The 15,812-nt window shown below is 42.4% G+C and overlaps 1 protein-coding gene across 4 annotated transcripts in view; it reads left to right on the plus strand.

The window, feature by feature from the left end:
- Positions 1–15,812, plus strand: part of SYTL5 (synaptotagmin like 5) — a 175,777-nt gene that overhangs the window by 89,801 nt on the left and 70,164 nt on the right. For 2 of the 4 annotated variants that reach the window (XM_083172602.1, XM_083172605.1), the window contains 7 exons: positions 660–747; positions 5,418–5,522; positions 7,884–7,988; positions 9,159–9,275; positions 12,422–12,535; positions 14,909–15,058; positions 15,462–15,636. In XM_083172602.1, coding sequence (XP_083028728.1) covers positions 660–747; positions 5,418–5,522; positions 7,884–7,988; positions 9,159–9,275; positions 12,422–12,535; positions 14,909–15,058; positions 15,462–15,636 — 854 coding nt within the window. The remainder of the gene's footprint in view (positions 1–659; positions 748–5,417; positions 5,523–7,883; positions 7,989–9,158; positions 9,276–12,421; positions 12,536–14,908; positions 15,059–15,461; positions 15,637–15,812) is intronic. The other 2 variants (XM_083172604.1, XM_083172603.1) reach the window with 2 other exon arrangements.

The raw sequence follows: 15,812 nt of genomic DNA on the forward strand, positions 1-15,812 counted from the left end.
GCCTTTCAGCTGTGGGAAGCGGTCATCTATTAGAATGAACTTAGGTCTACAGTCATTAGGTCGACCCCACTAGGTCAACTGGCAGGAAGGTCGACCTGACTTAAGGTCGACATGGTCCAAGGTCGACATGACTTAAGGTCAAATTTGCACTAAGGTCGACATGAGGAAGGTCGACTGGTCATAAGGTCGACATGGGTTTTTCACTGTTTTTTTGAGCCGACATGTGCCGACAGGCGATATTTCATGCCCTACCATCCACTAGGGCATGGAGGAGGTTATTAAAGCTGTGGCGAGCGAAGCGAGCCATCGTGCCCGAAGCACTGCGAGGGTCCGATTCTCATTGCCAACTGTGTCCATGTCGACTGTGTCGACATTCGGGTAAAAAAACAGTGAAAAACCCATGTCGACCTTATGACCAGTCGACCTTCCTCATGTCGACCTTTATGCAAATTCGACCTTAAGTCATGTCGACCTTGGCCCATGTCGACCTTAAGTCAGGTCGACCTTCCTGCCAGTCGACCTAGTGGGGTCGACCTAATGACTGTAGACCTAAGTGTGGTCTGACAGATGTACCGATTCCTCAGCTGTATGCTGCTTATTTACTTATCAAAGAACATAAATAAATTATTTTTTTTGTTTGTGGTTTTATGATTCCTCAGTGTCCACTAAGATAGAGGACGTTCCCAGCATTAAAATAAGAGAAAATACCCCAGTACCTGTGGAAACAATTGAGAGCAGCGGGAAACTGTAAGTCTCATACATACAGTAGTTGTATACATTATTACCTGGTTGTAACAGCGAAAAATATTTGACCATTTTCCTTAAGGCTGTATTGTACAACAAAAGCATCTGTTACGACCAATATTCCTGGTGTATACAGAGCCTTACTATTTATGTAAATGTCCACTTATAGCTGCACTAGTACCTGCGTAAAAGATTGTAGCCACTCCTCTTCCCTGACTGCTACAGGCAGCAATAATTTACTAGGTGGTTGTGCAGGTTTAGTGGTAATACAATCTGTAAGTTCAAATACTGTGGTTGTAATCAACTTGACAGAAATGCCATTGCTGCTTACTGTATGTGAAGGTAAAAAAAAGTCTGGGGGGGGGGATTGTCTTTGGTGACTGTGTTCTATATAAAATAACTTTTGCTCTATATAAAATAACTCAATGCTAAAGACTTGCCGAAACATTACATGAGTAGTATTGCAAATACAGGGCCTGCCATAACACATTTAGCTGATTTTGGCTGATGCCTACTAGCACCTCTGCTAGTTCTGCGTCTGATCCAGCATCTCACTCCCAGCACAGAACCTAGCACAGGGATGGGGAACCTTTGGCCATCCAGCTGTTGTTGAACTACACATACCAGCATGCCCTGCTACAGTTTTGCTATTTAGCCATCTAAAACTGTTGCAGGGCATGCTTTGATGTGTAGTTCAACAACAGATGGAGGGCTGAAGGTTCCCCATCCCTGACCTAGCAGCACAGATCACAGCAGCAGCCAGCAACACCATCACCCTTCATCCTCTCGCAGTTCTCATCTACAGAGGTGTAACTTACATATTGTGGTACTCTTTTCCACAAGAATTGGTGCCCCTACCCCCATATTTTAAATAGGGACAGCACATGCCAAAATGGCCAAATGATTGGCGCTTTACAAATACGGTCAGACTCACAAAAAGGGCCAGATGCAGTACGCTTCAAAAAGTGAAAAAAAGGAGAGTGATAAGCAAACAACCAATCCGCTCGTTACTGCTATGTTACAGACTGTGTTTGAAAAATGTCAGACAGGAGCTGATTAGTTGGTTGTTTATCACTCTCCATTTTATCACTTTTTGAAGCTTAGTTCATCTGGCCCAAAGTCTTTTTCACTCCATTAAAAACAAGTGCTTGGGCTGATACCCTCTGTTTTTAATTGAGTGAAAAAGGGACAGTGTCTATGTCATTGTTTGATGCTTGTTCGTTATATAAGTATGTTTATGTATTCTGGTATTCGGCACCTATTAAAACTTTCTATTACTTTATATCGAGCCCTTCTGAACGAAAAGTTGTAATTACTTCAAATAGGTGTACAGTATATGGAATACAACAGGTGTAGTTTCCAACTATAGGTGCACGATTGAAAACAAAGTGCAGCTTAGAACACCAAAAAGGTAAACATCCAAAAAATTACCTAAAATTACAGATAGGCACAGAGGGTGGTGAGAAAAACAAATAGCGCTCAGTGTTTAACCAGATATGTTAAAATGGTACTTGTTTCCTAGCACGGCCACAATCGCGGGCATCGGGTGTCATTTTTAGTGGTCTGTGACGCGACCAACGCGATGCCCCCGATTTTCCCATTGAAATGCATTGAAAAAAGTCAATATCGCGTCGGTCGCGTCATATGCGGCTAAAAAAGGCTTAAATGGTCCAGACGCGATGCCCCCGATTTCCCCATAGGGAACAATGTTAAATGCCTCAATTTACCCGCGATGCCCCCGATTTCCCATAGGAATCAATGTTAAATGGCTCAATTTACCCAAATCATCATAGGGAACAATGGTAAATCGGCCAGAAAACCCAAAAAACACCCCTGAACCGTGAAATGTCCCCCCAAAAGTAGTTGACGCCACCCCACGATCAACGCGAACCCGAAGCGTGGCGAGCGCAGCGAGCCCGCGAGGGGCGGCGTTACGCGTCCTCCGACCTTTTCATACCCCCACTATCCACGTCGGCGTGGAGTTGAGAATAGAATAGTGTGGCGAGCGCAGCGAGCCACCGAGCCCGAAGCGTGGCGAGCCGCGGATACCTTCACAGGTAAACGCGTCCCTTCGCGGGCTTCACAGGTATCCGCGTCCCCTCGCGGGGCTCGCTGCGCTCGCCACGCTTCGGGCTTGGTGGCGCGCTGCGCTCGCCACACTATTCTATTCTCAACTCTACGCCGACGTGGATAGAGGGGGTATGAAAAGGTCGGAGGACGCGTACCGCCGCCCCTCGCGGGCTCGCTGCACTCGCCACGCTTCGGGTTCGCGTTGATCGTGGGGTGGCGTCAACTACTTTTTGGGGGACATTTCACGGTTCAGCTGTGTTTTTTGGGTTTTCTGGCCCATTTACCATTGTTCCCTATGATGATTTGGGTAAATTGAGCCATTTAACATTGATTCCTATGGGAAATCGGGGGCATCGCGGGTAAATTGAGGCATTTAACATTGTTCCCTATGGGGAAATCGCGGGCATCGCGTCGGTACCATCGCACCCGATTTTTTAGTGCATGCGATGGCCGCGATGCCCCCGTTTTTACCTCACAATGCCCACGATCATGATCGTTGTGGCCGTGCTAGGAAACAAGTACCGTTAAAATAAATGGATTTGATATCACCAATTAGTATGCACCTGATTCCAGCTGATTCCAGCTGATTCCAGCATTCTGCTGGAATCAGGTGCATACTAATTGGTGATATCAAATCCATTTATTTTAACATATCTGGTTAAACACTGAGCGCTATTTGTTTTTCTCACCACCCTCTGTGTCTAGGTGTACAGCATATAACAGGCATACCTCCCAACTGTCACGATTCCGTCGGGACAGTCCCGATTTTCGGGTCCTGTCCCGACGTCCCACCCGCGGCAGGCATTGTCCCGCTGCGGGGTGTGGCAGTTGGGAGACCCCCCAATCTAGTAGAATAGACGCTGTGCGCATGCGCACAGCGTCTATTCTCGTATGAAAATGAGGTCGCGGCTAATTAGCATAAACCGCGCCCTCATTTGCATACGCCGCGCGAGTGTCCCTATTTCATCCGGACACAAGTTGGGAGGTATGAACAGGTGATATTAAATTGTGAAGAGATTTCGATTGTGAAGAGTTTTTTTTATTATATATTACAGTATACTTTAAGAATAAGTCAAATACCTATTATTTTAAAGAAGCATTTACAGTGTAATGGTCATTCAACAGTTTGCAGAGTAAGCAATTGGAGTATTCCCCTTTTTAAAGTTTACTCTTTTTCACTCACACCTAGCTTTAACACTACATACACAGTCCGTCCACTCTAGTCACCACACACAAACATACTGTATACAGCCTGCCACTGTGCACACAGCCTTTTCTCTCCAGTCACCACATCCAAAGTATTTGTGGCCTAATCACAGACCCCTGTGGCCACAACCCATTAAAAAAAACCTACTATGCAACAGACACCATAAACTGGCCCGGAAAAGAAGGCATGGCACCTGCCCAGCGGCAGATTAGTCAGGTGCTTAGTAAAGTTGCCCTCTTTGTGCTACACAATACCATATGTGTAATATGTTTTGAGAGATCTTTAATAATTAGTGTTAGCTAGGGATGCCAGTTGCATTTTCATAATCCTGGGATTCGAGATTGGAAGGTCCAATCCTGGGATTCAAATCCCAGACATTTTGGGCGCAAATCCCAGAATCCCGCCAGTCTCGATCCCTGGATTGGCTAGTCCGATAGCCAATGGCTAACCAGATCTTCTATCCTGGTCATTCCGGTTGTAGGAAGCCAAATTGTTAGTTTAGGAACCACTGACAGGAAAGCAGAGATGAAGATGTCAGGAGCATTTGCCCTCATTCCAGACCTAGACAAGAAGGACAAAAGAACAGACAAAACAAAATTATAGTCTAAAGGCCGGATTAATTTAGCCTTGTTAATATACTGTATGGAGATAAGGGTGGTAGCCTCTGAGTTTTATGGCCGAGGCTATTCAAATACAACCCCTTTTCCTTGCGCTGTAAAATTTCAGCTAGTAGGTGTTAACTCTTGGGTTCCAGGATAAGTGCCAGGAGCTATGGGTTAACACTCTCATGGCACCCACAATGAAGGCACTTACCACAGGTCTCTTCTCAATCCTCCTTCAGGCATATTTTGTGGCAGCAAAATGACAGTGATCCTAATAATCTCAAAATCTCATTGTGTGTGTGTGTGGGGGGGGGGGGGTGGGCTTATGGCAGCTATGCTATCAAGCATTATAGCAGTCCGATGATTCTTACAATTTGCAATTAGCGGAACATATATTTAAAGATATGGAAGAAAATACAATGGTTGTGAAATTGTGTTAAAATTGAAGTTGGTAGATGCCCTCTATAGGCCTGCATACCCAGATTCTCTGACCAAACGCTATATCCAAATATACAAATGTCAGAATCTTGTCCGGTTTTAGAGAGCGCATATATACTGTAAGTGAGCATGGATCCTACAGTTCAGTTGCTGGCCCGAGCAGCAGGATCTGCCTGTGTTAAGTCACTTTAAGCCTGTCCTCTCCTGAACGCCCCACCTATTTGCATAATATCATGTATCATTTATTCAGTTCTACAATTTACCCTACATTTCAAACAGCTTAATATTACTTAAATCATAGAGCTTTTCTCTTAAATACAACTTATTGTATTTGCATACTACCTCATTTTTCCTAGTACTCCTGCTCAGCATCCTGGTAAAGGAGAAGATGGGAAAAGCATTCGTTCAAATTACGATGCCCAGAGCTTGCGGAGTATTAGATCAATGCCACGTGCAGATGGGTAAGAATAAAAAATTGGGATAATCTCCAAAATTTTTAGAAAGACAATATGGGTGTAGAGTAGTGGAGGGAGTAAGGGTTTAGTTTTCTATAGAGCTAAGTTATGTTAATGCCTGCAATATTTCAAAGTTTTAGGTGATATCTTCAGGGTGTTTCAGTCAATATTGGCCTCATTGTTTTCATTATAACGTTTAAAGTAATTTAGTGAAATTTGACATGGACGTATAGATGTTTCCTCATACAGTACATCTGTTCCAGACTGGCACATGGCAGCGGGGCCCAGTGCAGATTTCCCCCTGTGCCCCTGTGGGCCAGTCCAACACTGGCTAAGCCTACTTGTGCATTAAGCAGCCCTTTTCGTTGTGCCATGTCACTGTTTTATGTTAGATTTGTTTGTATGGTTTATGTATACCGGTGTTACTGTAGGCACCAATTTACATTTTCTATTATATTAGATATCCAGCACTTCTGAAGGAAAAGTTGTAATTACTTAGATACATTATTTAATTATATATTAAAGTATACTTTAAGGATAAATAAAATACATATTATTTTAAAGAAGCATTTAGAGTATAATGGTCATTCAACAGGTTCCAGAGTAAGTAATGGGAGTATTCCCCTTTTTCAAATTTGGTCTTTTACACAAACAGGGAAGGTGGACTCCAGTCTTCCATAAGCAGATATGTGACAGACACAGCCTTCCTACGCATATATTTAATATTACACACAAACAGCCTTTCCACTCCAGTCACCACACACACAGCCTGTCCCCTCCAGTCACCACCTACAAAGCAAGGGGTGACCTTGTGGCCACACCCCCTTTAAAATCCACCCATGCAGCATGCACCTTAAGCCGGCCCGGGACCTGCCTAGTGGCAAAGTAGTCAGGTGCCTAGTAAAACTGCCCCTGCCAAGCTGAGCTGGCCCTAGGCTTGGCATTCATGCCGCTAGGCATTTTCCTAGTTTGTCTAAGCCTAGGCTATGTGCGAATATGAAATGTTATTTAAAAATGATGACACTAGCAAGTGTTCTAATAGGGAAAGTGAAAACCGGCAGACCTGCTGCTACTAGATTCCAGGTTACTCTCACCCGGACCTTTGTTGCTTTATATCATATCCAGGACTGCACAAATGTTTAAGTAATGTAGTATACTGTTCTCACAAGGGTTAGAAATCAAAATCATGTTGTCATTTTCATGCTAGACCATACCAGTGTTTTTTTTAAACAACTTTATTAATTAGTGTTAGTCCAATGGCTAACCAGATCCTCCATCCTGCTCATTTTGGTTATAGGCAGCCAAATTGTTAGTTTAAGAACGTCTGACAGGGAAGCAGAATTGGAGATATCTGGAGCACTTGCCCTAATTTCAGGCCTGAAATAAAGGACAAAACACAACTATAATCTAAAATTCTAAATAATTTAGCCTTCTTAAATTGGTATCCGATCCCTCGGTCAATAATGTCTAGGTTGACAGTGCCTAAGTCAGCCACTAATGGTCGACAGTAAGTATGTTGATACCTAAGAATGGTCGACATACCCTAGAAAGACAATGACAGAAGGTCCACACAAGCTAAATGTTGACATGAGCATGGTCGACACAAGATTTCGACATGAGTTTTTCATGTTTTTTTTTTTTAAAACCAAATTGGTTCATGCTTTACCATCCAAGTGGAGTTATATTATAATAGTGTGTTGAGCGCAGCTAGGCACCGTGCCCGAAGTGCGCTCCCCATGCGAGGGTCGTGGTAAAGTTACATGATGTCCATGTTGACATATGTTGACAGACAACAAAAATCTGTGAAAAACTTGTGTCGACCTTTTCAGTGTTGATTATGTTCATGCCGACTTACCTTGTGTTGACCTAGAGTATGTCGACCATTCTTAGGTGTCGACCTAGTCACTGTCTACCATTAGTGGTCGACCTTGTGACTATCGACCTAGACATTGTCTATCATTTATAGTATAACTGCTAATTTACTGGATGGGGTAAAGGGTGGTAGCCTCTGCGTTTTCTGTCCGAGGCTATTCAGGTAGGCTCGTATTGCTGAGAACAGCTGTGGATTGTGGATCGTAAAGACCAATTAGGCAAGTGTCAGGATCTTGTCCAGTTTTAGAGAGCTCACATGTAAGTGAGTATGGATCCTGCAGTTCAGTTGTTGGCCCGAGCAGCAGGATCTGCCTGTGTTTAGTCACTTTAAGCCTTTTCTCTCCTAAACGCCCCACCTATTTGCATAATATCATGTATAATTGATTCAGTTCTACCAATTACCCTCCATTTCAAACATAGCTTAATATTACTTAAATCATAGAGCATTTCTTTCAAATATAACTTAGTGTATTTGCATACTACCTTATTTTCTAGTGTTCCTGCTCAGCATCCTGGTAAAGGAGAAGATGGGAAAAGCATTCGTTCAAATTACGATGCCCAGAGTCTGCGGAGTATTAGATCAATGCCTCGTGCAGATGGGTAAGAATTGAAAATTTTAATACGGTAGTTTCCCACATTTTCTAGAAAGACCATATGGATGTAGAGTAGTCTGGGCAGTAAGGGTGCTTGTATATTTCAAAGTATAAATACATTTATGCCATTCTGTAGTAGGAAAACCATCCCAGTGGTTTAGGTATTATCTAAAGGATGTATAAGTTGCTATTTGACCCATAGTTTTTAATATAACTTTTTAAGTGTTTAACTTAATTTAGTGAAATGTGATATGGACATACAGATGTATCCGCATACATCTAGTCTCCTTGCACATTAAACAGCCCTTTTAGTTTTGCCATGCTATGGTGGGACTCCGTAGTGGGACATTTGCCATGATAGTATGTCTTTTTTTTTTAAATGTTGTTTAGAACACACAAGCAGCTTCTGATGATTAAAATTATATCCGGCATGCATATATTCTCTGTGCAACCACGTCTATATCTGCAAACAAACTGCTACATTACAGTATTTCCAAGTTAAACACTGTATTGTAGCATTTTGTATACAGATACCTGTATTTCCGGGATGCAGTTAGTATCCCGGCGGTCGGAATCCCGGCGGTCGGAATCCCAACTGCCGAAATCCCGGCACTTTGTCCCTCTATGGGTGTCCACGACACCCATAGAGGGAGAATAAATTAGTGTACCGAGTGTAGCAAGGCACCGGGCCCGCTGCGTGGCTAGAGCAGCGAGCCAGCAAGGTTTGTGATCCACATCCCCCCCTTGTCGGGATTTCGGCGGTCGGGATTCCGGCGTTGGGATTTCATACCAATCCCGTATTTCCATAGGCACACACAGAATATAGGCATGCCACTTATTAATCAACAGAAGCTGCTTTTACATCCTATTTACACCGTTTGCAAATAAGGTGCATTGTACAGGAAAAAGTCACTTGCAAAGATCGCTACCAAGTCACACTGAGCTCACCCGTTATATTTAACTTTTAGCACAGTATGTGGACACATCTACACCTTTGTTCATGAGGAAGTCATAGCGAGTGTTGAAAGTGTTCTCCATTAGACAGGCTTGAATGTGTCACTCCACATTATACCTAGTCCCCTAGATCTCAAATATACAGTAACTCAGTTGTACTGGATTAATAGTATTTTTTTAACAAACGTCCCAATTATTATACTTATTACTAATTTTTTTCTAGTACCCCTGTCAAAAAAACTGGTCAGCAGCCTGGAAAAGGAGAAGATGGTAAAAGCATTGGTTCAAATTATGATGCACAGAGCTTGCGAAGTGTTAGAACGATGCCTCGTGCCGATGGGTGAGCATTCTTAGGAGTAATAGAGCTTTTTTTATATATATACTGTAATCCACTTATTTCTATGTAGATACTGTCACTGTCTCTCTTCTCTCTCCACATTGGGGGTATAATCAGACATCATGCGGTGCCATTTAGCAGTGCCCTGCCATCAGGTAGCCGATGCCCGCCCAGATTGAGATTCCTCCTTATGTAAGCCTGCGAATGGCTTTTGAAAATATCACAGATCTATTTGCAACTCACTCACCATTGAATGGTTTTTCCAGTGTGTGGTGTCTCTGCGTATACAAGAACCTACTAAGCCTGTGTGGTAGAAACAGGCTACTTGCGGCCGGAGTTGACATCACACATCCTCCCTGAAAATGTTTGGGCATGCCGTCACTTGCCGCCATGTACCAGAGAAATAATTAGTGAGTACCAGTGGAGTATTTTACCTGTGGACTGCAGTCCAGCCACACTAGTAAAATCTGCCACAGTGAGTGAGCCAGCTGCAGCTTGTGACTGCACTGGCTACACTGTGCCCGGCAGTGACTTCAGGTTGGAAGTATTACCTGTCAGTCAACCACAGGACAGGCAGTCCCATTGGGAGGTGTTTCCTCCCTGTGGGACTGCCAGAACTGGACGTGATTAGCATAGAACTGGCTTTCTGTAGGAAGCCACTCCCTGCTCAATTGTCAGTCCTAGTCAGCTTCTATGGACTGCTGCCGATGCAGTCCATAGAGCCAGGGGTTTGCACATGCACAGGCAAGATGCCACTTACCTGCCACAGGCACAACTGTCTCCTTGCCACCTTCTGGCATGGGTAGTGGAAGCCCCTTGACCAAAACAGGTAGGAGACACCATTGGTGACTAGCAAATAATATGTAGGGCATCAATGACTGCCACATATTACAGAGAGCATTAGCTTTTGCCGTATAATACAGAGACCATCAGTGAGCACAGTATACTGTACATAGAGAATCAGTAGCTTCCATATAAATTAGAGAACATTAGTGACTGCTATACAATCCATAAAACAGGACCACCAAATAAAACACAGAGCATCAGTGACTGCCATATAATACACAGAGCATCAGTGACTGCCATATAATACAGAGAGCATCAGTGACTGCCATATAATACACAGAGCATCAGTGACTGCCATATAATACAGAGAGCATCAGTGACTGCCATATAATACAGAGAGCATCAGTGGCTGCCATATAATACAGAGAGCATCAGTGGCTGCCATATAATACAGAGAGCATCAGTGACTGCCATATAATACAGAGAGCATCAGTGGCTGCCATATAACACAGAGAGTATCAGTGACTGCCATATAATACAGAGAGCATCAGTGACTGACATATAATACACAGAGCATCAGTGACTGCCATATAATACAGAGAGCATCAGTGACTGCCATATAATACAGAGAGCATCAGTGGCTGCCATATAATACAGAGAGCATCAGTGGCTGCCATATAATACAGAGAGCATCAGTGACTGCCATATAATACAGAGAGCATCAGTGACTGCCATATAATACAGAGAGCATCAGTGACTGCCATATAATACAGAGAGCATCAGTGGCTGCCATATAATACAGAGATCATCAGTGACTGCCATATAATACAGAGAGCATCAGTGACTGCCATATAATACAGAGAGCATCAGTGACTGCCATATAATACAGAGAGCATCAGTGACTGCCATATAATACAGAGAGCATCAGTGACTGCCATATAATACAGAGAGCATCAGTGACTGCTATATAATACAGAGAGCATCAGTGGTTGCCATATAATACAGAGAGCATCAGGAACCCCCATATAAAATATCAGTGACTGCCATATAATACAGAGAGCAGTAGTGACTGCCAAATTACGGAGAGCATAAGTGAGCACAGTATAATACAGAATGTGACCACCATATAATATATAGCATACAAAAACATACAAGCACTGCTGTTGACTGGCATGATAAACAACTGGTAATAAATAAATAATAATAATATAATATAGCAGTGGCGTAGCTACGTTTTGGGCGCCCCCCCGCCGTTAGGGGGGGGCGCCCCCCCCCCGTCGCCGCCCCGCCGAGCACCCCTACCCCGCCGCCCCGCCGAGCACCCCCGCCCCGCCGCCCATGCAAACCCCCCCTCAATCCCCCACAGCCTTACCTATCGCGCTGGTCCCGGCGGCTCCTTTCTTCTGCTGAGGACCACCAGAAAATGGCCGCCCCCATACAGCAAACAGTTTCAGAGAACTGTGTGCTATATGGGGGCGGCCATTTTGTGGTGGTCCTCAGCAGAAGAACGGAGCCGCCGGGACCAGCGCGATAGGTAAGTCTGCGGGGGATTGAGGGGGGGTTTAACTATAGCACCGCAGCCCCCACATGCACAGCGCCCCCCACGGTGGCGGGGGCTGCGGTGCTATAGTTACGCCCCTGTAATATAGAGAGTGCCAGGGACCGCCATATGAAACAGATAGCAGCAGTGACTTTTATATACTACTTTAACTACAGCATCATCGCGCTGCCCCATTAAGTTTAATTAATTTAAGTATCTCCTTTACAATAATTACCGGTACAATTCTAATTATTAAGTAGAGCATCAATTAATTTTATTTATGTAAATTATTTATGTAGATTATCACAGTCTAATAAAAAAAAAATCTGTAATTTAAATTACTCCAATAAATCATTAATCCCTTACCCCCTAATCTTTATATTTCCTGTCATAAGTTATAGCTTACCCATATAAACCTAATCAGGGGCACCAATGGAGGGGGAGACACAGGTACTAATTACCTGGGCCTGGTCTTGTCTAATGTGCCGCGGCCAGTTATACAGGAAAAAGAATGCGGACTGCAAACATAATTATATCAACATATATTTAAATGCCTGAAGATATATGATTACAAATATGTGTATGTTTAGCAAATACATTTGTTAACTTATTACTAAGATTATATATAATGTTTGTCCCATTTGATGATTAAATGACCCACATGCAGCCCAAGGAAAAAAAATTCTAAATGCTTTTATGGATAGACAAATATTTTATATACAGTACAATATAAACCCAATGGCTATTTCTGTTGGTACTGGTAAGATTGTAATAAGTTTACGATGTCAATGAGTGATTTCCGAGGGTTGCATTTTTTTTGTAGTCTTGAAATAAGGGGTGGCAAACAGATAAGAAGTGGAGAAGACGGGATAAGTATTCATTCAAATCATGATACTCGGAGCTTGAGAAGTATCACATCGATTCCACAGTCAGAAAGGTGAATAGTTCAGTGGTTTTACTGTTAGACAATATTACTCTATTGTACATTCTAGTTCCCAGGTGACTGCAAGCACACATGAGAAACATCACAGAGGCTCACTGTGGGATGCTCCTTAATCTTCATGTAATTTTCCACAATCTCTTTTTGCTTAAAATAGACTAAATCTCATCTCACAGTACGGTGTACGTGAGTGTTGAAGTGTTCTGTTTATGGTTACATTCAAAAATTGTGCTTACAGAGAAATTAAACACAGCATGTAATCTGAAATGATAAGCAATGAAAATCACAATACACATACCACTTAACTGTCCCAATTATCGTGGGACAGGGATTGTCCTGCTGTACCACCCACGGGAAGCAGTTTGCAGTTCCCTTGTTGGATGTGCATATTATCTATTCATGGGATAAGGGGGCTTGCAGCATGACCAGCAGCTCACAGAGCGCTGGCCATCCCCCCATACTCATAGGCATGCCGCTCTGTTAAGCCATGCCCCCTTGCCTAAGGCCAAGTCCCGTGATTAGGACCGTTATAAAGTTGGCAGATATGCATTACATGATACAGAAAAGTTGCTTTCCATGGCATCATTTCAAATATTTAAAATTAAATGCAGTCCCTTATATCCAACCACTAAAAGGTGATTAGAGAGTTTAGTGTATGCAGAGACTCTTATTGAAATCTATTTAGTTTCATTATGGTCCTGAAAACTAATTAGAGTCTTCTTGTATACGTTTATTTTGATGTAAAGGGATTGTTTACGTTTTAAAGCTTTTTTTTATTCATTTATTAAGCAAAAGTACTAGAACAATAAAATTGTTCCAGTATACAACTGACACAAAAGGAAATATACAGTATCTTAATTTCTTTCTATATTTACTAAAATAAATATAAAGAATATATGTCATTTACAAAGAGTTCGTAAAGCCCTTGTCCTACCGAACCATCATCATGTCACTGGAGTGTATAGATTTTAGTGCTTGAGTTTTCTGCAGAATAAATGAGCACATTATGGTGGAATTCAACAAACTGCTTCGGATGACAGGGAACTTCTTCAGTTAACTATGTTGGGGCATGCTGTAAGAGGAGGGGATGTCCAAAGCTATGTAATCCTTTTAACCAATATGCCTTTTTATTCAATAATTGTATAATGAAGGATACTGTAGCTCCAACCAAAATTGAGTTCCGCAGGTTAAACATGACACATAATATTACTTATCTTGCAATGTAACATTCAGTTGAAGCTATTCTCCAGCTGGCAATACATTGTACATGTGTGAAAAGATACTGCTTTGGCTAGTGAGAGGAGACCCCCTTACATCTGTGTACATGACTCATGACTCCAGCAGAAGTGTACTTTTATCATACAGACAGTACCAGCCAATGGAAACGCAATGAGCCTCAATTGTGATGAGCAAATGTTTCAAGCACAGGTCAGAATCATTTTTTGGCAGCTGTCTGTGTCTTAATTTGTATAGGACAGGCATGTCCAAACTATGGCCCTCCAGTTGTTGTAAAACTACAATTCCCATCATGCCTTGCCACAGTTTTGCTATTAGGAAATGCTAGAACTATGGCAAGGCATGCTGGGATGTGTGGTTTTACAACAGCTGGAGGGCCACAGTTTGGACATGCCTGGTATAGGATCAACTTCACCAGTAAGAGAAGATGGACATATCCTTCCTAAGTATAGGGTTGGCGCACTGTTGTGCCCAGTTTTATGGAGCAGTGAAAAAATATAAATTAATTTTTAAAGCGCAAAATATTTATAGTGAGGTGAAGGGTGTTCCTTGCTTTGTGGACAGACACAGATATTGTCATTCTGAAATACCTTGGAGAGATAAGGTTTCATCCTGTAATTTTAATTCCAGTTGCACTATAACATAGAAGCACATATTGTGATAAAGACAAACATTATGAAAATGTAATTAAGAGCAGCAGTCTTATTAACACAATGCACATTCTAACTTGCTAGGCAAACTAGGCACGTTTTTTAGTTTCCATCTGCATCTCTGGAGAGTAGGCTTACAACTGTCAGCTGGCTTATTTTGTACCAAGACACTTGGATCATCCATCCAGTGCGCTTTGTAAATGAGATCCATCCACTCCTGTCAGGAGGACGGCTTCCCATGGCTACACAAGATGGCAGGAGACTCACCCCCGAGCTTGAGTGAAGGATGAGCAAATACTTCAATATCATTTTGTTTTTAACTTTATCCATTTCCTCTTATGTTTCATTTTGCGCGTTGAGCCTGCACGCTAATGAGTCAGACCCATTGTTGAAATTTACATAGAAAGGAGTGCATTTTCCATGACAATTGCACTGTGTTTGAATTGTCATGCCTCTTTGTTTCTTATAAATGTTTGTTTTATAGGAGATCTAAATTGGACATTTACAGTCTCCCTGAAGATGCCCAAGAAGAGTTTCTTCTCTCAGGACAGGATACTGTTGATGGTATTAGTCAGGCAAGCTTTCACATCGACTCTCGCCCCGAATCCAAGCGCAGCTCACCAGCTTCTGTTCGGTAATAACAGAGGAAATTCAGTACCACATGTTATGATTAATAGTATCAAAATCTCTTCTACTTTTATAGAATTATTGTGAGCGTACATTGATACTGATGATTGTATAAAAATGCGCTATTCATTCTACTAGGAACATAGCATAACAGGCATGGATAGAAAATGGTGATACAGTATCACAATTCTCTATTGCTGGTTATTTTATGTATCCAAGTTTGTTAAGAGGCCACATAGATATAACCAGGCTAGGGTAACAAAATAATGGTCTCCACATAGGCACTTCTTTCTATCTACAAGTATAGAATTATATTTTTATATAATAACATATACACATAAATGTTGACATTTCGTAAGGAATTCGATATTTAACTTTTATTATTGTCATCCATTTTTGTACCATTCTAGTGGAAGTGTAATTTCCTTGGACATGAGTGGTTTGGCAATTAAATCTACTGGCAGTATAAACTCAGCACAAAGTGCCACTCAAAGCAACAACTCCAAGACCAGCACAAGTGCAATAGTGCACCAAAGTTCACCGACACCTAGCAAGCACAGTGCAACTTCGAAACACAGCAATTCAGTAAGTGTTACTTTATATTGGAAGCTGGTAGGGCTGCCATAATAGCAGTGAAGGTGCTTACATTGGAAACGCTTTCTGAACATTTGGATTGGCAGATAGAGGGAAAAAGAAAGTAACAGAAAGCATTTTCAGGAGAAAGCCGCAACTAGACAATTACTGAGGGTGTGGCATACATA

The sequence above is a fragment of the Crinia signifera genome, chromosome 2 (assembly GCF_055691185.1).
Source record: "Crinia signifera chromosome 2, ASM5569118v1, whole genome shotgun sequence".
Taxonomy (NCBI): domain Eukaryota; kingdom Metazoa; phylum Chordata; class Amphibia; order Anura; family Myobatrachidae; genus Crinia; species Crinia signifera.